General features: G+C 37.9%; 2 protein-coding genes across 6 annotated transcripts in view; one reads left to right on the forward strand and one right to left on the reverse strand.

Moving 5' to 3' along the window:
- Positions 1 to 27,113, forward strand: part of LOC141577174 (uncharacterized) — a 277,514-nt gene that overhangs the window by 136,690 nt on the left and 113,711 nt on the right. The window lies entirely within an intron of this gene.
- On the reverse strand, positions 1,750 to 26,111 carry LOC141577250 (uncharacterized). Its single transcript, XM_074361410.1, has 12 exons — positions 26,104 to 26,111; positions 22,856 to 24,631; positions 21,295 to 21,380; positions 20,895 to 21,010; positions 20,708 to 20,789; positions 19,342 to 19,407; positions 18,473 to 18,536; positions 17,065 to 17,132; positions 14,972 to 15,103; positions 13,525 to 13,632; positions 11,528 to 11,642; positions 1,750 to 8,859 (listed from the first exon to the last, which is right to left on the reverse strand). The coding sequence occupies exons 1-3, from the start codon at positions 26,109 to 26,111 to the stop codon at positions 21,311 to 21,313; spliced, it is 1,854 nt and encodes a 617-aa protein (XP_074217511.1). The 3' UTR covers positions 1,750 to 8,859; positions 11,528 to 11,642; positions 13,525 to 13,632; positions 14,972 to 15,103; positions 17,065 to 17,132; positions 18,473 to 18,536; positions 19,342 to 19,407; positions 20,708 to 20,789; positions 20,895 to 21,010; positions 21,295 to 21,310.

Consider the following 27,113-nt stretch of genomic DNA (forward strand, 5'->3'; position numbering starts at 1 on the left):
TGCCTCCTTTCCTCACCAGTGCACAAGGAAGAGCATGTACACACTGGCATCACCATAGACCACCGGCAGGATCAAGATCTGGAGCTCAGAGCAGAAACTGCCAACACCAGGAACTGGTGCAAGAGGAGGACCTGAGTGCCCCCTGAAACATTTCTAGTTTTAAAAACATACTTAATTAGGGGGAAGTGATAAACAGTTGATCCCTTCAAAATATTCGGTTATCCAAAGAACAACAGCACCTCAGCATTGTAAGAGGATTAACTCAGTCATCAATAACCATCACTATAGGTATGAGAAAACAGTGTTAGGAGTTACAAAAGGGTCTCAAGGTCATGCAGGTCAGAACTGAGAACCGTCTAAAGCATGTGCTGCATGATAGTCTCTCTAAGCTACCTGAGGCTTGGTCTGCTCCTGACACAGGGCAGATGGTTTGAGAAAACCACACTCCTCAGGGGACCCCAGGGAGTTGACAGAGTTGAGTTTGGGTTCCTGATCATCTTCTAAGTTTGGAATTTTGAGATTCTTCTGCACCTGTCCTTCCTCCAGAACAGAATCTGATTCAGGCGGGATTCCAAGGACTGAGGCATGTGTCAGGCAAGAGAGCAGGCATGGCTGGATGAGAGCATCGCCAGTGCCATCAACAAAGAGGCCAGGGCACTGAGATTTCCAGTGATTTAGCATCCTGGCTGGGAGGGGTCATGTGTTCTACAGTGAGTTCTGAGTATCCTGCACCGCCCTCGAGGACCTGCAGGGGGCGCGCGAAGCCAGCGTGTCTTAGGTGGCGGTGCGCATGCGCAGTTCGCGTAAGCAGCCAGCGTCTTCCCTGGGGGCGGAGCTTGTTTTCCTCAGGACTGAGCGGGCGGCGCCATGGAAGCTCAGGGACAGCGCTGCCTGCGTGTCCGCGGGAGGAGGACGCTCCCCGCCCGCTGTCTGAAGTTACGCCGGTTTCCCACTGCCTGCGCCCGCTTCCTGCCGGGGTGTGTGTGGAACTGACCGAGCTGGGGCCCCGGCCGGCTGGGCAGGAGGGGACGGGTGCGCTGGCGGGCACGCTTCGACTATTCTCCTCGCCCGCCGGGAGCGGGTGAGTGTCCGCGTCCATCCGGGCCGCTGGAGTGTCCGTGCCCCTGGTCCTCACTGCCCGGGTCCCCGCTCCCCCGTGTGATCAGGGGTGTGTACACTAAGGGTCAGGAGCGGGGATGCGGGTGTAATGGGAAAGGGGCTGTGAAAGTACTGAAAGAGTTAAAGAGAAGTGTGTAAATCACATTATGTTAATTTTTATATTTTAAGTGTGTCAAAGTCAGAGTTTATCGTGCTTTTACTTTCTTGTCTTTAAAGGCATGCAATCATTTATTTTATACTTAAAATATGCTTCTCATCTTATCTCGTTTTCAAGTCAAAATACTGCCATGGTTGACATTTTCTCATAATATAGTGACAATCTTCAACATGTGTGAATATAAACTCATTGAAAAAATCTTGCAGCATTCCATGGTGAGTAGTCTTGTTAAAAATAATATCCGGGCCATTACTAAATTGTTACAAAAATATAAATTTTTTTTGAATCACTTTTAGAAGTTCCACACACACTGGTATTTTTAAAACACCAACCAGTGCATAGTGCTTAAGACCATTTAAGATGAAATATATTCAAACCTAAAACTTTAGAATACTCAAAAGGCAGGATAATGGCTGCTTTTTCATTGCAAATACATTTTTTCTTCATAAGTGCAAAATACGAAAGTATTCAGCTAAATTTTGTATATCTTTATTCAAAAAGTGAAATTAGAATATAATCTCCTTATTTTTTATATTAAGGCTATTTCCCATAAAAATTGGTATTTTTATCTGTAGGATCTTAATTGTCCATTCATTTGTTTTTTCTTTTGGTTTCTTTAACAGAGAGTGCATTCTTGTGTCTTTTTAGAGTTTTTAATTCTGCTAACTTATTCCAAGAGACTTTCTGACACTGATAGTAAATAAGGGGAGAGTCCTTATAGTAACTGTGCATCTTTTCATGTAGTCAGGATTTTTTTTTTTTTTTGGATAACATTTTTTTACAATTTCCACTTGGATCACAATATTATCCCATTATGACAACTCAATGAAAAATTGTAATCTGTTTACACCAAGACACTTATGTCAGCACAGTGTGCTTGCTGATATGATTTTACATTAGATTATAATATAATTATTTTATTTGATTTACATATATACTAATACACATTTTATATATGTACACACATATATGAATATCTACTAAATGCCATTAATTTGCATGGGGTGGTAGCTGATAACATGTGATCTTTCTGACCATTGGCTATTCTTATGTGTGTCTAACGTACTTCTTAGAACAGATACTAGAACATCACACCTCTCATTATACAGTATTTTAAAGGTTATATTTTACTTTACTTATTTTTAAACATTTTTATTGAGTAATAGTCATTTTACAATGTTATGACAAATTCCAGTGTAGAGCACAATTTTTCAGTTATACATGAACGTACATGTATTCATTGTCACTTTTTTTTTTTGCTGTGAGTTACCACAAGATCTTGCATATATTTAAGATTCCACACATGAGTGATCTCATATGGTATTCCTCTTTCTCTTTCTGTTCTGCTCCACCTAGAATAACATTCTCCAGGAGCATCCATGTCTCTGCAAATGGCGTTATGTTGTCAGTTTTTGTGGCTGAATAGTATCCCATCATATAAATATCCCACATCTTTATCCAGTCATCTGTTGATGGACATTTTAGGCTGTTTCCATGTCTTAGCTGTTGTAAACAGTGTAGAGAAATCAGCTGAAAACCTTATGGGGGTTCCCTTGTAACTCACTCTGTTTTTCTCTTGCTTCCTTTAGGATCATTTCTTTATCCTTGACTCTGGCTATCTTGATTAGGATGTGCCTTGGTGAGGGTCTGTTTGGGTTCTTCCTGTTTGGGACCCTCTGAGCCTCCTGTGCTTGGATATGATTCCTTCTTTAGGTTTGGGAAGTTTTCAGTCATGAGTCCTTCCCATACCTTTTCAATCCCCTTTGTTCTTTTTCCCCTTCTGGAACTCCTATTATGCATAGATTGGCACACTTTATATTACCCCATAGGTCCCATATATTGTTTTCATTGTTTTTTATTTGTTTTTCTCTCAGCTGTTCTGATTGGGTGCTTCCTGTTGTCCTGTCTTCTAGATCACATATTTGTTCTTCTGTATTTTCTAGTCTGCTTTGCACAGCCTTTAGGTCAGCTCTCATCTCAGCCAATGAGTTTACTAATTCTACTTGGTTCTTCTCTATAGTTTCTATTTCATTTTTGACATATTTTATATCCCTAAACCCTATTTCTTTTAGTTCCTTCAGTACTTTGATCACTCTTTTCTTGAAATCTTGATCTAGTAGGCCATCAATGTCTATTTCCTTGATCATGCTTTCAGGGGATTTCTCTTGATCTTTTAATTGGGAGTGGTTTCTCTACTTCTTCACATTGCTCATATCTCTCTGGCACCGTGGCTTAAGGAGTATCAGTTACCTACTTAACCTGGAGATGGTGTGCCCTTAATGATTTGATCGAGAGGTCTTTGTGTCTTCGCCCTGCTTCGCGAACTCAGCTTGCTGTTTCATAGGCCTTCTGTTGGCGCCCTCATCTGTGCTGCTCTCAGTGGCTGTTGGCTAGCAGATTGTGCCCCCTCCTAACACTAGGTCAGGAGCTGAGCTCTTACCCAGTGGGCGGGAAGGTCACTCCCCCTCCTGATGCCACAGTCAGATGCTGTGCTCAGGGGGAGGCAGGTGGGCAGATTACACCCCATCCCAGCACAGTGTTCAGGTGCTGTGCCCTCTCCTGGTGCTGGTCACTCCGCTGCTCTGTGCAGCTGCCTGCTCTGCCTCGGGTAGGCGGTCTGTAGGTGGGCTCGGGGAAGACCGCGGAACAGCCCCGCCTACGCTCTGTGCCAAATCTGAGCTCCTTGTTTCTCTTGGCAGCACAAGTTCTCTGAGGTGTCAGGGTAGAAAGATCCTCCCTGCCTCAGGCTATAAACAAGTCTCAGTCCTGCCTAGGAGGTTGTGGAGCCCCCACGTGCAGATTCAGGCCTCAGCCCTGCCCCCGCCCGGGCACTATGCACAGGAGGAGATGGTAGCTGTGGCTGAGCCCTGCCTCTCTTCTTGCGAGATGTGCCAGTAATGGCACAGGTCTGAGGAGACAAAGGCTAAAGCACCCCTCCCCCCAGGGCACATTCCTGTTTACAGTTTTGTTTACCTTCTGAGTTAAAATTTACCTGACAATGAGATGTATAAATTAGGCTTTTGAGGTTCATCCTTGTATCAGTAGTTGATTCTTTTTTATTGTTGAATAGTATTCCATTATTTGAATATACTATCATTTGTTTTACCCATCCTCCTACTAATAAATATTTAGGCTTTGGATATCTTTTTTTGCAAGCAAACATTTTTTTTAAAAAATGCAAATATAATATACATGCTTAAATGTGAACACATCTTAAGTATGCAGTTCAGTGATTTTTCACAAAGTAAATACATCTATGTAACCTTCATCCAGTCAAGAAACAGAACATTGCTGTTCCACTTTGGGTTTCTTCCCAGATACTACGGCACCCCTTTGATGGACTCACCATCCTAAATTCTGCCACCATGGATTGGCTTTTGTGCTTTTGAAATTTTTGGTCCCATACTTTCCACTCAAAATTATGTAAGATTCATCCACTAGTGTTTTCTGTAAACTAGTATATTTATTTTTATTGCTTTAAATTATACAACTTGTATGCATGTGCCACCACTTATGGTCATGTATTGTTGAAAAGTGTTTGGGTCATTTTCTATTTGGGGGTATAACAAATAGTGATTATGAGAATTTTCTGGATGTCCTTTGGTGCTCAGAGGTAGAAGTTTCTGAAGGGTACACACATGGCCTACCCTTGGTAATAGGGTGTGGGTGTGTGTGTGTGTACACATATACACACACACATATACATATATAACTTTCATTCAAAAAGCCTATTTCCAAAGTATTTGTAAGAATTTATATTCCCACTGGCCATGTGTAAGAGTCCTCATTGCTTGTTGCCCTCACCAATGCTTCGTATCACTTAACAACTAACTATACTAGTGGATGTCTAATGGTGTTCCAATTGTGGGTTTAGTACGTATTTCCATTATTACTAAAGAGGTCAGCCCCTTTTCATAGCTTATGTGGATTTTTTTTTGTGTGTGAGAAGCACCTGTTCAATTTTTTTGCACATTTTAATATTAAGGTTCTGCCTTTTTCTCCACTGGTTTTTGTTCTTTATATGCCCTAGATACAAGTCTTTTGTTGGATATAGGTATAGCAAATATATTTTCCCACCGTGTGGCTTAGCTTTTCACTTTCTTAATGGTATCTCTTGATAAAAATAATTCTTAATTTTACTGAAGTCCAACTTAAAACTCTTCTTTTATGTTTAGTGCTGTGTCCTGTTTAAGAACTCTTTGCCACTTCAAAGTCATTAAAATATCTCCTACACTATTTTCTAGATGCTTTATTTTGGTGGGGGATTAGGTTATTTATTTTAATGGAGGTACTGGGAGTTGAACCCAAGACCTTATGCATGCTAAGCACACATTCCACCTGAGCTTTACCCTCCCCCAGATGCTTTGCTTTATGTTTCAAATTTATTAGATTTATAATCTATCTAAAATTACTGTTCATGTATGGTACAGGGTTTAATTCAATACTGTTCCATTGGTCTATATGTCTAACTTTAGGTAGTTATCACATAGACTTAATATTGTTTTATAATAAGTCCTTTAACATTGTTCTTTAATATCATCTTGGCTATTGGCTCTTCACGCTTCTCTATGTATTTAGAATCAGTTTGTCAAGTTCTACAAAAAAACAGTAACAACAATTAACTTTTGGGGATTTTGATGTGCATATATAAATCTTTGAAACAGTTGAAGGGGAACTGACATCTTTAAAATGTTGAGCCCTCCAATCCATAAATTTGGATTATCTCCCCTATACTTATTTTTATCACTGCTGTAACAAATTATCACAAATTTTGCAGCTTAAAGCAACACAAACTTATTGTTTTATGGTTCTGTAGGTCGTCAGGAACAGGTATCACTTGGCTAAAAATCAAGATGTCAGCAGCACTATGCCCTTCTGTAGGTCAAAGAAAGAATGAATTTCCTTGTCTTTTTCAGCTTCTAGAGTTCACCCACACTTCTTTACCCATGGCCCTTCCTCTATCTTCAAAGCTAACAGCTTTACAGCTTTATAATCCCTCTTCCAAAGTCATATCTTTCTGACCACAGCTGGGAAAGATTTTCAATTTTTAAGGACTCCTGTTGTTAGACTAGGCCCATGTAGATAATCCAGGCTAATCTCCCTGTCTCAGAGTCCTTAACCTGATACATCTGCAAAATCCCCTTTGCCATGTAAAATAACATATTCACAGATTTCAGGATTAGAGCATGGATATAGGTAGGGGTCAGTGTGGTGCACTATTCTGTTTATCAAACTGTTTAACATTTGACACTTTATGACTAACGTACAAGATAGAAGACCCTGATCATGTTTAGAATGCTTCCTCTGCAAAATATTGGGCACTGAGTTTATTTGAAAGGACTGAAAATAATATTACCACAGGAATGGTTTCCTAATTCTACTGACATTTACTTACTTTATACTTAAATACCCAAAATGGTCAGCCAGGAGTGGGATCTTGGCAAATAAAATAAAAGTATAATTCAAGCTTTTATCACTGAATTTACTAGCTAATTCTATTTTAGAAACAGACAGAAAATAAAACAATTTAGAGTAAGTCTGCTTACTTATATATTAAGTGAACATAAAGTTTTAAAAGCATGTCTGAATATGGGATAAAGTGAGCATCATAAAATGTAATGTTAATATTTAGTACCTGCAAATCAAACTCCCAATTTATAAACAAGTTCATACTGTATAGCACAGGGAACTATATCCAATACTGTTTTGTAGTAACTTATGGTGAAAAAGAGTATGAAAATGAATATATGTATGTTCATGTATGAATGAAGCATTGTGCTGTACACCAGAAATTGACACAACAGTGTAAACTGACTACATATATATATATATTTGAAAGGACTATATATACCAAGAAAAAAATTAGATTGATAACCAACAAAAAATCTGTCAGTAATATAATGCTAGAGACACTGAGACACAAAAGAAAATCTCAGGCATACATCTGTTTATAGAGTCATAGAAAAAATAGTGCCTATGCAAGTCCCTAATAAGCATGAGAAAATAGGAAAGGCAATATAAAAGTTCAAAATGCTTTGCTATGTAAGAGCTGCAAGATGACTCAGACACAAACTTAAGTGGTCAAAATGTTTATATAATTAATGATAACTTAAAGTAATTGAGGACATCATTTTAAATGAGATTAAAATAGCTGCACCATTTTCATATTACTAAGCAAGTCATTTCTGTTTACAATAGGTTTATATTATTTTTATATGTATTTATGTTTTATAAAGACATCAACTTAGATCCTGGCTGATAACTGACAGTAGAGCAACTGATTGACTTAAATGGGTATCATAGGCTTATCAGATTTCATATGCTTTAAATATACATTAGTTATTAGCTGTCAGGAAGAGTTCAATTTTCATTTATTCTAACATAGCTGTGTCACAGGCAGGTTACTCTGTATTTACAATGGAGGATCTTGATAGATATAAAGATATCAAGTCTTATTGATCTTCATAGGGGTGCTTTTATAAGAAAAGGAGAATAAAATAAGAAAAATCTAAAATACTACTTTTTTTATAGTGTTCTAACAGTTTTATCTTTATTTTTATTTTTTTACTGAGTTATAGTCCGTTTACATTGTTGTGTCAATTTCCGGTGTACAGCACAATTTTTCAGTCCTTTATGAATATACGTATATTTGTTTTCATATTTTTTCACCATGAGCTACTACAAAATCTTGAATATATTTCCCTGTGCTATGCAGTATAAACTTGTTTCTATTCTATATATACTGTCAGTATTTACAAATCTTGAACTTCCAGTCTGTCCCTACTCACACCCTGTAAAATACTATTAAATCAACATATATTTATGAAGAACTATGAAAAATGGGAAACTATAAGTTGTTTCTTTAAATTGGAGCAAAGAGAACTACTTTAACTGGGAAAATAGTTAAAATCTGGCAAGTTTTATGATTTCATGTTCACCCCTGACAGCTTTTCTTTCCTCCTTTCTCCTTCAATTTTTTTTGGGCCTTCTAAAGAATTAAATTAAAAAAAAGAAAAAAAAAGAAAGAAAGAAAGAAAAAAAAGAAAATTAAGAAACAGCTTTGCATCTAAAATAACCTCCTAACTGGAAAGATTGTATACTTTGTGAAAAATTTACAGCTGCCAATTTATGATCTATGTCTCTGTCCACACTGTGTTACTTGTTAGGAAGGGTCTTAAAAAAAAAAAAAAAGTAAAGAAAAATAGCAAATTATAATGGCTTTTACATTTTAAATTCTTTTCTATGTGTTTATAATCTGCTCTATCATGAGTTATTAAGATAAACATTATCAGCTTTACTCTACTTTCCTATCATGCACATTGTGACTCTGAGAAGCACTCACGCTCTAACTTACCATCTGCAGGTGGTGTACAGGTTAATGCAGTTCTTTTGACAATATATGGTTTTGTAGTCTAGTTGTCTAACTACTACATAATGGAAAAGATGTAGAACTACTGGTACCACTGCCCTCGGTCTCTGTCATTTACCTTAAACATACCTGGAAAAGTAGATTCAAAAACTCATTGGCAAGAACATTTTTCACACTCCAGATCTGATATTCTTCTAGAGTTAAGATGGCCATTCTGAAAGAGAAACAATATTTAAGAACATCTTAAATCTTCATTTTCTTATATTATTTGAATAAACTGTTTTATTAAACTTGCAATGGTCATTTGCCTGAAAGAAAACTAATGATTTAGTGTAGATGCTATGTGTTCATCTAAAAGTAGGCCAGCAAAAATAAGTTCAAAAATAACCAAACTCTGAAGTAATGAGTCATAACGTGGGCAATTTATCACCAAAAATCTTCCTCCAGTAAGACCTGGGAAATAACTCACAGTATCTTCTGGTTCAAGGTGAAGTTTACTAACAGAACCCACAAAAGGTTCTGGGTAGAGAAAAAGGATTATTTACTAACTTTGAAAGCATTTTTCCAAACTCTCTGGATTATGCCCTTTGACCCTAACAATTTTCTAAGATCTTCTTTAAAACATCTGGCATTATTAGACTTCTTAAGAGATTTAAAAGAACTAAATATATATAATAAATGAGTATCTATATTAACATTCCCTCAAAATAAAATTTAACATTACTTTCACAAGTTGAGTAAAGCAGTATTTTTTTTTTCGTGTCAAAGTGTATCAAAATTTACATTTATATACAGTAGACAGTATTTCTTGGGAGGCAAAAATATAACCAAATGCCTCTTACTTCATCTTTTGAACAATCACCTTAACAGTCCTAGATGAATAATAATGTTCTTAGCTTTTATTACTTAATTATATTTTTATTATTTAATGATTTATTATTTAATGATACTTAATATTATTTATTAATGATATTCATGTATTCATTCAATATATAATACCATTTATTATAAGAAAAGATTTTAAAGCACTGTGATGGTACTTATTGGCTTTCATGATGCAACTTCCATTAAAGTATATTAATACCAATGTAATGGTACAAAATAATGGGTAATATTGTCACAGTCTAGTCACCAGTGAATATGGGTAATAGGTTTGGTTGAAAGGTCCAAATTCTATTCTAAATTTTTACCATTTCATTATTATGGTTACACGGAGATGGAGCAGCTAAATGATCTTTTTTTTTAATGTTCAAAAGTACAGTCATAAGAAGAAACTCGGTCTTACACAAAAATAGACAGCAATGATAACCTCCATACTTATCAAACACCCAGAAAAAAGGCGATGGAAATTGTATCTCTACATAAGGTATTTCCTAAAAGAAACTTTCCTATGTTTCGGTTTTCATATATACCAAATAGAAATGGCTACCTTAGTTTTGGGCAGAAAAGTAAATGAAGATGGTTATCTGAATTGCCAAAGATCAAGCCCTGAAAAATTCATTTCTATTATTTATTTCTATTGAGTGTCAGTTAATAAGACTATGATGATTTCTTCTGGATTTGTGATTAAAAAAATGTTACTTATTTTTCTAAGCCTGTATAAGAGCACTATGGTCTACATCCTACCATCTGCTACTTGGTACATGTCAACATTTGAATAGAAAGGGTCAAATTAGCTCATATGTGTCTCACATATATGGATTATCTTCAGTTTCACAGGGATACATAGACATTAAGGCAAACCTATTATAATATCTTTAATAAATGTTGTGAAACTAAAAAAATTCAAGGCTTTATTCTTTGTAAAGTACATGCTCGTTTCTGCTATTATACAATTATTCTGGCTGCTATTAAAGAACTTAGGACAGACCCTCACCAATATTATTGAAAAAAAATTTTTTTTTAAACAATATACACCACCCAGATTGAGATAAAAAATAATTTCCATCATCCCAGATATCCTATGGTCCTTCCCAGTTAAATCACCCATCTCCAAAATCACTATTGTAACACTTATTAACATTAGTTCTGTCTCTGTTCTAGAACTTCATATAAATTGAATTGTACAATGTGTTCTTTTATTCTGTGGCTTCTTTTGCTCAATATAAGTTTTGTCTTACCATAATGTATTAAAATGGGAGAAGTAAAGATTATAAACTACAGATGGCAAGAGCTGTCTCTACTTAATTTTTATAAAATGCCTAGCTTATAAAATATAATTTTTTTATGTAAATAACACTTAATGGAGTTGTTTAAAGGTGGAATGGGCTTTCCTTAGGGACAACTTGGAGGTATTGTAACGACAGGTCCAAATAAGCATTCAGCAGGGATGATGTAGAAGAGATTCAAGTATGTATACGTAAGGTATGTATAGCAATTCAGAATATAATGTATTTTTAGAAAAGAATAAATTAGTCTCTGCTAGACTCAACTTTGTGGTATCATGCGCATTCTATGTGTCTTCTACAATGTTGGATACATCCACGTGTAATTCCTTTAAAACCAGAAACCCAAATCAGTAGTTAGGAAGGAGAAGGTATCATTTTTATTAGCCAGTAGCTGAAGTATAAAGTATTTTCGGTCAAGGTTTTTCTTTTTTTTTTTTTTTTTAATTACAGAAATAGATTGCTTGTTTACCTTAAAAATTTATGACAATTTTCCAGTGGTTTCAATTTTTTTTACATAATACATTCAGTTTATTAAATTTTCTAAGGCAAATTCTCTTCCCAATTTTGCATCTTTGGCTATGAATATTTTGAGTAGCATAATATAGAACCTAGAAGTAGTAAGAAATCTTTTTCTCAACCTCTTTTAAAAAATTCTTCACTCTATGTTCCTGTTGGAAGTTTACATGCAAGAAGATGTATGCAATCAGACTTTACCAGGATATCATCGGTGCAGTTGTCCTTCCAGACCTCTAAATGTGCAACCACGTGTCTCTCAGTTCAACCCTAGAAAGAACTCCGTCACCGTCAACATCAAATACCTTGAAGCAAACTAAAGAAAAGAAACTCTTATGGAGAGAAATTACTTTCATATTCTGAAGTATAATACATTTTATTACAAGCTGCCCTAGTAAAATTACTTAGTTCCTCAAACAACTACATTCTGGACTAAGTTCTTATTTGGAGGACACTGTGTCCTTAAAGTCCTTTGAACTTGTAGGAATTCCTGTACACTTCACAAGTCTCTCTCCTTATATCATTAGCCCGCTTAGAGAACTCTATCCTTCACCTAAATCTGAAGTTAAATTTCTTGCAAACTGAAAAAGGGCCAAGTTACTATACAATATCTCACAGATTTTGAGAAGGTAATTCAACCTTTTAAATTAATTTCTAATATTTAAAACTGATCACTTCAGAGTTGATTCTTACAATGCTGAAAATATTCCATCTACATTAAGAATCAACAAAAAGCTGGTACAGTAAGCCCCCTGTATCCATTGGTTCTGCATTCACAGGTATAAACAATAGATCAAAAAAATATGTATATATATATATAAAATATATATATATAACTTTCCCAGAAAGTTCTCAAAAGCAAAACTTGAATTTGCTATGCACTGACAACTATTTACATATCATTTACATTGTATTTACAAATAATTACATTATATTAGGTATTACAAGTAACCTAGAGATGATTTAAAGTATACAGGATGATGTTCATAAGTTATATGCAAATACTATGCCATTTTACATAAGGACTTGAGCATCCATGGATTTGGTATCTGAGGGGGTCTCAGAACCAATCCTCAGCAGATAATGAGAGATGACTGTATAAAGATTTTGCCTCTCCAATATAATTAATGTGCACCCAATATTTTTGCCTAAGAACAATTTCAAATCTTCAATGAAGTTTATATACAACAAGCTAAAAATCCGAAATATCAGCACTTTGCTAATTAACATCAACATCAGCAAAGTTGCTAGTTAGTCTAGTTGGTTAACTTCCACTAGTCCACTGGCAAAAAATAAATTAAAAAAATTTAAGACAATAATTAACCTCAATTGAGAAACAAAGACTTCAGCCTCTTTAATACCAGAACTTTAATGTGAACAAATAATCTATCACAAAGCCAGGTTAGAGTAATGGTATACTATCAGGGAAGATAAAAGAAATCTAAATTTTTAAGATTAAATAATTATCTACTTCACACACCCGTGTGTGTAATAATTATGTATTAATTATGCTATTAAATTAACTGAGTACATCACAGTACAACATTACTAAAGAATATTGAACTAATAAGTATCATACCCAAAATACGCAGTATTTGTGAAGCTGTATTTTAGAAATATGCAGAGATAATGACCCTAGTGAATATATAAGAATTAGGTTCCAATTAAATGTAAACTGCTGCATTTTCCTAACCAAATATGGTTAAGATTTATTAATGTAATATGCTTATAAATTACGCTATAATATTTTAGCTAGGTTTAAAAGATAAATTTAGTATTTAATAAAATTGTTTTATCATAAATTTAATTTTGGTAATAAAATATCAATATACACAGTGCTAGAAAATAAGTTGGAATTCAAGTTAAGCAAGACAAATTTTCTATATAGACTACCAGAAAATATTTTCTATATGCTTAACATTTTCAAACACATCATGAATGATGTAGTTCATTTACCATGAATTGTACATTCATCTGGAAAATCAACCATTATTAATAACAAAGATCTTAAATTACTCCACAGTAAAAAAGAACAGATGATTGAACCTTTACACTGACCTCAGTAAAACCTCAGCAAGAGATTGCTATTTGCCAAAGGGATGAAAATTCAAGCTTTAATCAGATGATTTTTTACATGAATGGATGCTAATTTTTTTCTCTGTATAGCTTCCAAATTTTGTGATGTTTAACACACTTACATCTCTGTCTTTCAGCCAGAGGTCCTCTGCAACAAGCTGATAACCCACAGGATATCTCCTTAAAATCTATGTGGCTGTCATGATTTTCACCAAAAGCGTTAAATAAACCTGTAAAATAGGAACACAGAATAAATCACAGCCAACAAACTTCCTGTTAATGACATGCTTATGAAAGGAGGCATGACTCGCATAAACTGACTTAGTTTTTAAAAGTTATCAGTAGTTTCCACTGTCTTAGGAAGTTTTTATTTCCCCCCTGGCATAATTATAACCAAAATTTAACTTCCTAGAAGAAAAAACTATCATTTAGTGTTTGGTTTTGTCTGCCTACCTGTCTCTATCTTATATTAATTCCAAAAGTCTAAAGTGATTGTAGAATGTAAAAAATAAAAGTATATTTTAAAAATGTAACTGGAAAAAAGTCAGAGACCACAATTATCCTAATTTGGAAAGACTAAGAAGAAAAAGGAAAAAAGAAGAAGAAAAGTTGAACTCTATCAAAGATATACTGTGTTGTTATTAACAAGCTTCATACAGCTCCTTCATGAAGCAAAGAAAACTAACACACTATATTATAAGAGAAAGAAATTCTGTACTGCAGTCTTCATTGTACCACTTAATCTGTATACATAAATATATTAAATTTCAGAAATAAAGGGTAATTTATAATCTAATCCTGCGGATTTTAAACTTTTCATAAAAAATAAATGGAATCATTTTGTTTTCAAATGAAATGATTTCTCAATCTCTAATTCTAAAAAGGTAAAAATATAACTGCACTGCTGAAGTGGAAGCCCTGTCTGTTCTAGCTCCCCTAACAAGTATTTCTAAAACACACTAGAAACCTGAAGAATACAGACTATTTCAAGAATCTAATTCTGTGCCCTCAAAGAGCAGAAAATTGAAGCTAAGAAGTAGTTAAATGACTTGCTAAAAGTAAGAAATTTTTTTAAAAAGGTCTGAATCAGAAGCAGAACCCAAGCTTTCAGATTTCAAATACAGTTTTTGTGATTATCAGCCACAACTACTCCTTGTAAACCTCATTTAATATATATATATATAGTAGTGAAAAGTTTAGAGCTAAGTGGGGACCTTAGAGATGGTCTAGTCCAGTGGTTTCTTAATTTTTTAAGGGTGGGGGAAGGATACAGCAGTGGAACCTTCTTCTATATAAAAGAAATACAATAGACACTACTCAGCTGAGGAAGAGGTGGGGTCATGTGTGGAAGCTAGAGCTTTGCCTATTCAGTGTCCACCACCCTGACCTTGCACCAGATGCTCAGGCACCGCACTGGAGCACAGTTTCATAATGATTTTCTTGGTCAAACCGATTTTATATATGAGAATATTCAGGTGCAGAAAGGTAAACCGACTTACACAAGGCTCCAAAGGTGGAACAAGGCTCACGTTTTTAGCAAAGAACATTTGTAGAAAATAGGATTCCCACCTTCACTCAGAGATGGACAAATTGTTGGTGAAGCCAATGGGCCAAATGTCTCTAAATCAAGTCATCCAGTTCAGGATTGAGCCCTCAGCAACCAATAGCATTTCTCCAGATGAATGATGTCTGATTCTTCCACTAACAAATCAAACAAGATTATAAAATCTCACTCTTCTCTTCTGGACAATTAATTAGTTCATCCTGATAATGTAAGTTCTAAAGATACATTTTAATTTCCCAGTTAAACTGTTAAAAAACTACCTAAAACAAAAACTCTGAAAGACAAATATATTGTATATAAAGTGGCATGAAAATTAAATTCAAATTAACATAAAAGAGGCTTTAAAATGGGAAAAAAACTTGCAATTTCCCATTAAGCAGGCTGTTTAATTCCAACATGTAAAATAATAAACTAAGATATTTATTTTTTGCTTCCCACACTTTTATCTGTATTCACTTTGGTGATTTTAATCTCTATCTTGGATTTGAAAATTCCTGATCATAGTCTCTCCTGGCTACACAGGTAACACACTAATAGCAGGATCTATGTTTGAGTTATCCTGTCACTATGGTAACCATTTACACTTTTAATACTTATTAAATAAATTTACAAAGGGGATAGACCTAAGCTTCTCCTTCTTGGCCCTAAAATTCTTACTACCCCTCCTATAAAGGCAGGAGCCTCCTCTGTAGGACAGAGTGTAAATGTATCTCCTGAGAAGGATTCCCCAACAAGGGCTGTCTTTACAGCATGCTTTTAGATAAGATGTTTTTATGGGACATTTCAATAAAAGGATCAAGGACCTAAGCTTCCCAGTATGGTGGGAGTTGTGATGGGCATGGGAGGATGCTCACTTGGGAGGATGAGATGTTAAAGACACTAACAGTGAAAAGGACAGGGCAAGATGAAGGGCGATTGGGAAACAGGACCACAGAGATGTGACATCTACTTCCCACTGTCATCTAAGTGATACCTACTTGAAAGAAATATTTTTACAGTTAAATTCTATAATGGGGGGTTATTTAAATGAAGCACACATATACTCAATGAGTAGATCACATAATTTTTAGAGATTCAGAGTGCATTAGCATTTTCAGAGTACTTTTTACATCAATAACTAGTATTTATAAATTCCTGTGCGCTAAATAATTATGTGGAATTATTTCCATTTTGCTTTTAGACTTACTACAGCTTAACCTATTCAATGCACTGATACAGAGTAATTTTTCTAATGAATAAAAATGATAATATACAACTTGTTAAAGATTCTTTAATTTCTCCATCACCAGATTTATGAACACTTAGGCCTATGGGTCAGGCCCCGTTTCTTGCCAGCTTTTTCACCAACACCTTACATTTAGGTTATATTGCATTACCCAGAGGTCGGGAAATGTTCTTTCACACATCCATGTCTTTATTAGGTCCTGTGTCTTCTGAGGAGAAACCTTCTCCCCACTTTCACATCCTTCCATTTTACAGCCTAACCACTAATCCTTCTGTGAACACCTTCTAGTGCTTTCCAACCTCACCAGCTACCCCAGGGTTTTAACTTCTCTCTTCCACAACTGTCCTCCACTGTATATAGTATCCAATATTCAAGTGAAGTATGAGTCCTCATTTACAGGTCTGTGGCCTCTCTAGATTATAAAGTATTTGGATTCAGAAACCTTGTGCTTTATCACTGTAGCTGCTAGAATTCATTTCATAGGACCTGATACATAGTAACCACACAATAAATACTTGCTGAATGAATGAATGAATGAATGAATGAATAGCCAAGGCAATCTTCACAGCCAAGGCTTCCCCATCCCAGCTCAGTATTCTTTCTGTTATATCAAAGAGGCTCTGCCCCATGAAACAATAGACCCTGCACATTTTAACAAATGTATACAATTATTAGGAACTATTATTAGAACAGAGACTAGCACTACTGTTCTCATAGTTATGTCACATAAGTAGTGTATTAAAGCTCATTCTGATTTGTTATTTATACAAATCAGCTATGTCTGTCACCAGTTTAAATATTAGTAATTTAGAAAACAAAAGTTATTGATTTATCCACTCATCAAAAAACATTATGACAGATCTACTTACATACCTCTTTTGTCAGTTTATATACCAACTGGAAAAGAAGGGGTGTACAGTCAACTCTGAGAGTATAATTGCCTGCAAAATAAAATAGAGAGTATTTTAATACCTCCAAATGGACTTCAAACCTGTATTTAATTCTAACTTTATTTTCTAATTATAAACAAGATATAACATATTTCAAATTGAAGGCATCATTCCTGGAGAATTAAAAATAGGGTGGACCCTACAGATTATCATATTCAGTGAAGTATGTCAGATAGAGAAAGGCAAATATCAAATTATATCACTTATATGTGGAATGTAAACAAACAAAAAAATGATACAAATGAACTTATTTACAAACCAGAAATACATTCACGACATAGAAAAGAAACTATGGTTACCCAAGGGGAAAGGGGGAAGGGAAGAGAGATGTTAGGAGTTCAGGACTAACAGATATACACTATTATATATGAAACAGATAAACAACAAGGACCTACTGTATAGCACAGGGAATTATATTCAGTATCTTATAATAACCTATAATGGAAAAGAATCTAAAAACAATGTATATGTGTATGTATATGTATATGTATATGTATATAACTGTGTAACTTCACTGTACACCTGAAACTAATATTACAAATCAAATGTACTTCAGTAAAAACAAATAAATAAAATTTTAGAATAGATAGATAGGTAGGTAGATAAATAGACAGACAGACAGTCTGGCTAAAACTAAAACACAAGGTGGAAATAACTCTTCAGGAGCCAGAGAGGCTGCAGCACACACTCAGGATAGGAGACTGCAGAGGCAGACTCTGCTGCTAAGGCTGCAGCTCCTGCAGTAACAGTAAGGGCCATTGCTCATTATGGCAGCAGTACCTAGGGGTCTTTGGCAAAGGAAGTGGTAAGGCCATAATGTTCACGTTTTTATTCATTCATTCAATTCAATATCAAGACGTTAGACTAGAGCGTGTCAGTAACTAACATGTGTCCTGTGACACTTACCTAGAAATAACCATAACACGATGAAAGCCTACAGATGCACATGCCACATGTCAGGGTCAAAAGAAAGTCTGTAGTGGGTGCTTATTTCAGAGTTGTTCCAATACATACAGGAACTATTTCTGTATGAAATACTTTAGCCCAACTTTTAAAAATAGCTCCACAGGAAGAATGTCAAAAGTACTAAAGTTTTAAGTAGTAATCCAAGATAGGCCAATGGTAAATATACTAAAGAAATTAGGATCAATAGCTTAGTTATGAATCATATTGATTCATTTGAATCATAATAATGTTCTCTCTGGTAAAATGGAGAAATGGAGGTATTATTGAGGCATCTCATAGAAAGAGGATAATCCTAGTTTATGAGTTGGAGTTGACAGACTTAAATACTGGTATACTATTTAATGACAATCTGAAATAAAATTTACCTTCTGTGTATGAGTCTGCATTGATATATGCAACCTCTCTCTCCTGGAGTGTTTTCACATTCTCCTGTAGTTGAAGCAAAGCAGTCACTTAACTCACGGCATTTACAATTGTGGAAATACAAGCAAAACAAATTAATTCAGTAAAAGAGTGGTTTGCAGATACCATTATAAATCAAATGCCTATGCCTTTGACCATAATTTTAAGAAAATGCTATTAACTGCTTGATAATATTAATGCAATTAAAACAAGAAAGAAAAATATTAGTGATGCTGTAGCCACTTTTCATAGCAAAAGCACGGAGACCCAGAGGAAAGCTGCCCCTGATCCCCTGCACCATAATATGAAGGGGGAAGGCTCAGAGATGCTCAGCCTCACCCTGGATCTACTGGAAGAGAACTGCTCAAAGTAAGGCCTGGAAATCTGTACTTTTAAAAGGTGTCCCTGGCAATCCTTACAGACATTAAAGTATGAGATCCCTTGACGTTGGGGATCGAAGTAACTTTACCATATTAAAAGTGAGGAAGTTGGAAATTTTATTTATCAAGAATTTTCTGAAAGAGAAGATATTGATGAAAAAGAAAAAGAAAGGAGGGGAGGATAGAGAAAAAACTAGAGGGAGAGAAGAGTGGCTATTAGGACAAAGACAAGACATTTCTCTCTCACACATACATGCACACACGCACACACATTCTAGAAAAATACAGCAGAAGAAGACTAATGCCATCACACACATGGGAATATGCAGAGAGAACTCTTTTCTTCTCTCTGTTTCTCTCTCTCTCTCTCTCTAGCTTGCTACCTTATAAGAGCAGTTACAGTAAAAACATTTAAAGCTGTGAGTGGTCATCCCACAAATGAGAATTCTCACCTCTGCACTTGGCCACACGGGATAGATGACAGCTGATTCTGCTGCAGAGTTTCCATTATGACAGAGCTACAGTAGAAATAAAAAAGATTCCTTAAATATATGTAAAGGTAAATGTGCTGCTGAATATGATCAAGAAGCTAGTAGAAAATGGGAAACAATATTCAAATTGTCTTTTAACTCACATGAATTTAAATTAATGTAAGGCATATTATCTTGTATCTTGGGTTTATTTTATCTGTATTCTAAGCTGCATAAATTATAAAAAGACACATGTATTTCAATATACATGTATTCACAAGAAATTACATATTTCTAAAAGTAAATGACCTTAATGAATAAGATCTGATTCATGTAAATAAGTGTATTATGAAATGCATGTTCATAACACCAACATAATAATAAGACTTTGCAATATACATGGAATCAAATGTGATACAAGTAACTGTGATTTTATTCCCATACTTATTTGATTCATATTATTATTTTAAAGTATGCAGAAATGAGTCAGAAGGAAAGCATTTTAAAAACCAGACACAATGATAAGAAACATATGACATTCTTCAAATCAATTCTATAAAATTGGGACTCATAAATGATGAACAAAACAGAGGATAGTCACAGGAAAGTGCTTTTTGGTGCACCTGCCTTTAAAAAAAACACACAAGCCTACCATGAACATGTAAGAACTTAGAGTTACTGGACAGAGAGCTTAAGGGAAGAAGATGAAAGAAGGGGGCCTATGAAAGACACTTTAAAATAAAGCATTAAGAGCCAGTGACAAATGAAAATTAATCATAATTGAATTAAAAATAAATCCTTGAAATTTTAGAGTAATTCAATTTACAAAATCATTGTATTATACTTCCCAATCAGGCACTTTTGTAAATGGTAAAATATACCTATGGTTACAATTTAGTACGGAATCCATAAAGGAGAGACTATAATCAGAGTATAGTCATCTTAAAAGAGCATGTTGTTTTCCTAGATAGAAGAAATCCAAGGAAACTGTAAAAACTTGAAAATTAATGCCAAGGATCTATATCAGATTTTCAATAAGCTAATTCACTTGTCAGAAGCAGCTTCCTAGGTTTGACTATTTTCTGAGCTTACAGATTTTACTTACTTATCACAAAACAAATACAAATAGAAACTAAAATATTTTAAAAATAATGAAAAACTTGGTTTGTACTTAGTAATTAAGAGGTTGTTCTGTTTTACCAAACTGATGTAAAAGCAAAAGCAAACTCTATTTCTTAAATTTTCTTGAGTATTTATCCAAATTAAAACAATATCAGGTAATGGAACACATCTGTGATTACCCTGAGATACATGTTGACCAAGAAGATACGTTTTCTGTCTTAGTTACCTCAGCCCATTTGTGGAACCCAGAAGTCCAAATTTTTCTGCATCCCAGCTGGCAAAAATGGTAGTTCTTCTCGGTCTCCAGCCTGTAATCATTGTTAACATACATGGTTAGGTACATCTGCCTAAAAACAAAGGAAAATTCACTCAAGTCACTTTCTGTCATCACTTGCCAAGGAAACATTATTTACCTCTACTAATCAGTTTTCCAAAATTCTGGACAACTTCTTATAAATCAGCAGTTCCACTGGTTAGGTCAGTACCTCCAAATACCCAGAAGTCCTGATGATCTCCCAGAATAACACACCTGTTTGGAAAGGAAGGCATTCAAAAGAATGACAACTTAGAATGTATTATAAAGAGCAGTAATTCATGTTTTTAAATTAAACTTCCTCCTGCTTGAGTTTCCTCCATAGAAAACCATCAAGGTAGTGTCTCCTTTTAGAATTTACCTTTTTTCCCCACATTTAATTATATCACATCAACCAGGAAAAAAATATTAAGAGTTGATTAAAATTTATCTTCTCTTACTCCTGTAATCTTTGTAAAAACAAAATGTTTTAAGACATTTTAAAAAATCCACCAACTCACCAAGTTTCACAGATCCTCAGGTAGTTCTGATTACATCGTAAATGCTTGTGATTTTCTTGATGTTATGAACATGCATTTTAACCTTCCTAGAATTTCACAAAGGGAACAAATTACTTCACATAGAGCATTATGTCTAACAGGTTCCTTCCAATGTTTTATTCTAAGTCTCAGAAGTACAAAAAACTGTTTAATAGGATGATAAATTCCCATATGCCCACCATCTAAATTCAATCGTTAATACTGTTGAACTATTTGCAAGCGAGTTGCGCAAATCATGACAGTTCTCTCCTATGTGTTTAAGAATGCACCTTACGGTGAGATTAAAAAAAAAAAAATCAGTATTTTATATTTTTCCTCCCTCATAACTCTATTGTTGGTACTTATTTAAACTTCAAAATCATTATTCAACGTGAAAAAGAATCTTGTTCTTAGCAATTTAAAAAAAAAAATTGTGTATTTGTCCATTTAGAGCTCAAATCAATTAAAGGATATAAGCCCCAGGTGCTTTTTTTGATATTTTGACCAGGGAAAATTTGTTTCTGACTTTTCTCTTAAACTGTTACTGAAGCTACATACTGTTTTCCTTGTGTCTGTATGTGTCTGTTTATAAATCACATTTTTCATTGTGTACCTCTAGAGGGTATTAATACATGAGATAATAAAGTCTATGTTAAAGGAACTCAGTTCTAATTGAGTTAAATAAACACTTTTTAAAAAATTCTTATAAAATAAAACTGAACTTCTAATATCTTAAGAGTTTTGAAATTTTAAAACAAGCTTCTTACAGAACTTATAAAATACTTGCAGAATCCAAATTCACATTGCTAAGGCAAATCATTAACCAACAAGGCTCATTTAACCATTTTAGTTTAATAAAAACAGCTATCTCCTCTCTGATTCATCAGTGTGAAGTTTCCCTTTCCCTCTACATTTCAAGCCAGTCAAACTAAAGTTCTGATCATGCCATGCTGTTCCCCAACCCTGCACAAGCTGTCCTCTGCAGCTGGCGTTTACTGCCTGTCTTGATTCTGTGGAAATCTTAGTTTGTGTAAAATTAAGCTCAATGAGCACACGGTCCGTGGTCATGCCTCCTTAACACCAGTGCTGTCCGGGGTTAGTAACAGTAACGACTATGCTGGTAAGCGCACGGGGCCATGTAGCAGTTAAGCGTTCACCACTGTGACCATCTAACCCACCCCCACAGAAGTGACCAGTGAACTTCGCTCCTTCCCCTCTTCTCTCCTACTCCTTCCCTTAAGTTAACCTAGGGTTTTGCATGCATAGCGTTTTGACAGTTATCTGAAACACTGTTTTAAACCCTCAGTTGAAAAGGGAAGACAAAATGTTACACCTGGCCCGGAGAAGGAGAGGGGTGGGGAGTGGCCCAGAGGAAGCCGAACGGGACGCGCGGCCTCGGATCACAACACAGCCCCGTTCCTTCCCGAGTTTCGCAGCCGGGAAAGCAGAGGCCTGGGGCCCGGACCGCCTCGGGGCCTTCGGGGGAGGCCGAGGGAGGGACGGAGACCCGCGCAGGGCTGGGGAGGGACCCGCAGGGACTCACCGTCTGTGCAGCGGCTCCTGACCCACGGTGGACGGGCGGCGGTGGCGGTTGAGGCTGCGGTGCCGGCTGAGGGGGCTGAGGCGGCGGCGGCGGCGGTACCGGCTGAGGGGGCTGAGGCGGCGGCGGTACAGGCTGAGGGAGCTGAAGCGGCGGCGGCTGCGATGCCGGCTGAGGCGACGGCGGCTGCGGTGCCGGCTGAGGGGGCTGAGGCGGCGGCTGTACCGGCTGAGGCGGCGGCGGCTGCGGTGCCGGCTGAGGGGGCTGAGGCGGCGGCGGTACCGGCTGAGGCGGCGGCGGCTGCGGTGCCGGCTGAGGGGGCTGAGGCGGCGGCGGCGGCGGTACCGGCTGAGGGGGCTGAGGCGGCGGCGGTACAGGCTGAGGGGGCTGAAGCGGCGGCGGCTGCGGTGCCGGCTGAGGCGACGGCGGCTGCGGTGCCGGCTGAGGGGGCTGAGGCGGCGGCGGCGGCGGTGGTTGAGGCTGCGGTGCCGGCTGAGGCGGCGGCGGCGGCGGCGGCTGCGGTGCCGGCTGAGGGGGCTGAGGCGGCGGCGGCGGCGGCGGTTGAGGCTGCGGTGCCGGCTGAGGGGGCTGAGGCGGCGGCGGCGGCGGCGGTTGAGGCTGCGGTGCCGGCTGAGGCGGCGGCGGCGGCGGGTGCGGTGCTGGCTGAGGGGGCTGAAGCGGCGGCGGTACCGGCTGAGGGGGCTGAAGCGGCGGCGGCTGCGGTGCCGGCTGAGGCGACGGCGGCTGCGGTGCTGGCTGAGGCGGCGGCGGCGGCGGCGGCTGCGGTGCCGGCTGAGGGGGCTGAGGCGGCGGCGGTACCGGCTGAGGCGGCGGCGGCTGCGGTGCCGGCTGAGGGGGCTGAGGCGGCGGCGGCGGTGGTGGTTGAGGCTGCGGTGCCGGCTGAGGCGGCGGCGGCGGCGGCTGCGGTGCCGGCTTAGGGGGCTGAGGCGGCGGCGGCGGCGGTGGCGGTACCGGCTGAGGGGGCTGAGGGGGCTGAAGCGGCGGCGGCTGCGGTGCCGGCTGAGGCGACGGCGGCTGCGGTGCCGGCTGAGGGGGCTGAGGCGGCGGCGGCGGCGACGGTTGAGGCTGCGGTGCCGTCTGAGGCGGCGGCGGCTGCGGTGCCAGCTGAGGGGGCTGAGGCGGCGGCGGTACCGGCTGAGGCGGCGGTGGCTGCGGTACCGGCTGAGGGGGCTGAAGCGGCGGCGGCTGCGGTGCCGGCTGAGGGGGCTGAGGCGGCGGCGGTACCGGCTGAGGGGGCTGAAGCGGCGGCGGCGGCGGTACCGGGTGAGGCGGCGGCGGCTGCGGTGCCGGCTGAGGGGGCTGAGGCGGCGGCCGCTGGAAGGACTTGAGGGACTCGAAGGCCTTCGCCAGCTTTTCCAGGGTCGCCATGGCGGCCTCCCGCCCCGCGGGGACAGCCCACGGAGTCGCCAGGACGACTGGCGGCTCCGGTCAGCAGCGGTGGCAGTTAACGGGGCTCGAGGCCGCCAGCAGGTGCGGACCCCAAGCGCGCGGCCATCTTGGAGCCGTCCCGACAGCCCCCGCGGCCCTGCGTCCTGCCACGCTCCGCCGGTGGGGCGGGGCCGGGCCGCGGGATTGACAGCCGGAGGCAGCGGCCTCCGCCAATGGCTGCCGCGCCCGCCCCTTGGGCCCAAAGAGCCGCCACGGCTGCTGGAGTCACTTCTTCCCGGCGAGGGTCGAGGGGTACTGCAGGGAGATCGGGAGGGCGGTTCCGGGGCCGGGTTGCGTGGCACGGCGAGGAGGGTGGGGAGGGCGGGGTGACTTGTGATTGAGGGTCTCTCTCGGCGAGGGGCGTCCCCGGACGACGCCTAGCGGGTGGCGGGGAGGCGGGGCAGTGGGCTGGGAGCCCGAGACCCCCGCGGGGCGCTTGCCCACCCCGCGGCGCGGGCGGAGGGCCGGCTGGCCGGACAGCCTGCTGTAATATGCTGACTGTTATATATTTGGCCTTACCCTTGTTAGTTGCCTCAAATCACTCCTTGTTCACCTTCATGATCATTACCATAGATACACTTCTTACAATCCTCGTACTTACTATGTTCCCTCATGCTACAGGGCCATACACATGCTATTCTCACTCTCAGGAATAATCTTTTACACATCAATGCCCTACTCCCCTCAAGAGATTTGCCTATCTAATTCCAATCACTCTCAGTGCTCAGCTAATTTGTGAATTCATAAAGCCCATTACATTAACATAATTTCTTAACACCATGTCATTCTCCTTTATCACATTATTAAAGTATGCTTTATAATAACATAAAAACTCTTCCATGCATGAAGGTAGATATTAAACAATTAAGTTCACAGTATAAAGTTATAAGTACATATACTGTATATTATGAAAAATGTTAAGGAATAACATACTATCGTTAAATTCATTCACAATTTTTCATAGAAATATGGAAATATTTATTCCAAGTTGGATCATCACTATATGTGTGTGTGTATATATGTATATATTTTTCATCCTTCATTCTCATTATAAGTTCTGATAAAATATTGCCAACAATTAACTTTTATACCCCAAATTACCAATAAAGGAATAGGAAAGAAGGGAGAAAAGAAGAAAGGAAAGAAGGAAATTGAGGGGTTTTAGAACTCTTGAGATTGAGACATATTAGATAAAGACTCAGATCTGTACATTTATGTATGATAATTATTTTCCTAAAATTATATAAAAACATAAAGAAAACTGAAAGCTAAATATAAAATTATTTACAACCCAAATTTGAGGTTAATTTATATCTTCAATTGATATGCATTTTTTAAATTTAATATTACACTGTTCCATTGCTATAATATAATCAAATTCATAAACAGAAAACTATATATGATATATACATCCTCTCACCATTGATAACATCTCTGAAAGCATTTTTGAAGTAGAATACTTTATATTTAAAGTTTTTATCATTAGAAAGTCTTTGAATATTTTAACACTATTAGATTTAATTTGCTTCATCGTATTATTTTTTCCATTACATGAGAAATAATATCTTATATGGTTTTGATTCATTCTTTAAGTAATTTGTTAATATTGTATAATAAGTGAATTCATGGAATTAAGGAAAGAATTTATTTTAGGGCCTGATATGTAACAGTTTGACTACAAATCCTTCCTTCCTTCCTTCCCTCCTTTTTCTCTTTCACTCCCTCTCATCTTCCTCTCTCCCTCTCTTCCCTACTTTCTTCTTATTCCTTCCTGATTTTAATAATCAGATTTACTAGCTAGCAGGACCATTTTACTACCTCTGTAGATCTAGTCTCCCACAATTATAGCCATCTTATTCTACATTATATTAGTGTGATAAGCACACATATATATTACTTTTATCAAATATGTAACATAGTTTTGATTTTAAGTTAGTTAGCTATTTAATTCAGATTGTCCATCATTTCTTAGAAGTCATGGAGTATTCTTTCCAACACTTAAATGAGATATGTAACCAATGGAATTTTTTCAACAGAATAGTGAAACTGAATTTTAGCAGTGACATGCAATAGTTTTGTGGATATTTATTGATAGAATTTTGTAAGATCTCTTCTGTAATGTATACAGTATGTACATTTTTTCCACCTGTCAAAGAACTCCAGGCTTTGAAAAGAGAGGTTCTAATGGATCATGTGTTAAACTGCATTGGTTGATTGATCCTTATAAAAGCATGTTTAGTCATTGCTGTTTTTGGTAGTGGTTTTACCAAAAAAAAAAACTGACAAATTTAATTGTGATATTTAACAAATAATTCATAGATTATGTGTTATCACATAAAATAGAATGAATAATTGAATGCAAAAAATTCAACATGACTACTTCTACTCTATTGAAGTGTTCATATTGACAACTACCGTCTCCTTACACAATAGTTGCATTTAGTTAAATGTCTTGAAAAACATAATTTGGAAAACTCAAGGTCCTCGGGTGCCAGAACCTTTAATGTGCAATTCATTTTCACAATTTATGATTCTAAGAGAGTTGCTCCAAGTCAAGAAGAGGGAATCTGTTAATCAAAATTGGCAGAGAGGTACAGAGACGATTGCTTCCAGGTAGTTTTCTTTTTTCAAAGACACACAGGCATTGTGTGAACAAGACACTTCTGTTGTTTCTGTTTTAGAGTTAAGATTTTATTGCTGAATTCTGATCAAAATAATTTATACATTTTAAATTTGCACTGAATGAAGGGAAAATCTGCACAATATGGATCAGTTAGATTGAACTTTGTATTCTCTTTTGACAAGTGTGTGT

This window comes from Camelus bactrianus, chromosome 3, assembly GCF_048773025.1.
Source record: "Camelus bactrianus isolate YW-2024 breed Bactrian camel chromosome 3, ASM4877302v1, whole genome shotgun sequence".
Taxonomy (NCBI): Eukaryota; Metazoa; Chordata; class Mammalia; order Artiodactyla; family Camelidae; genus Camelus; species Camelus bactrianus.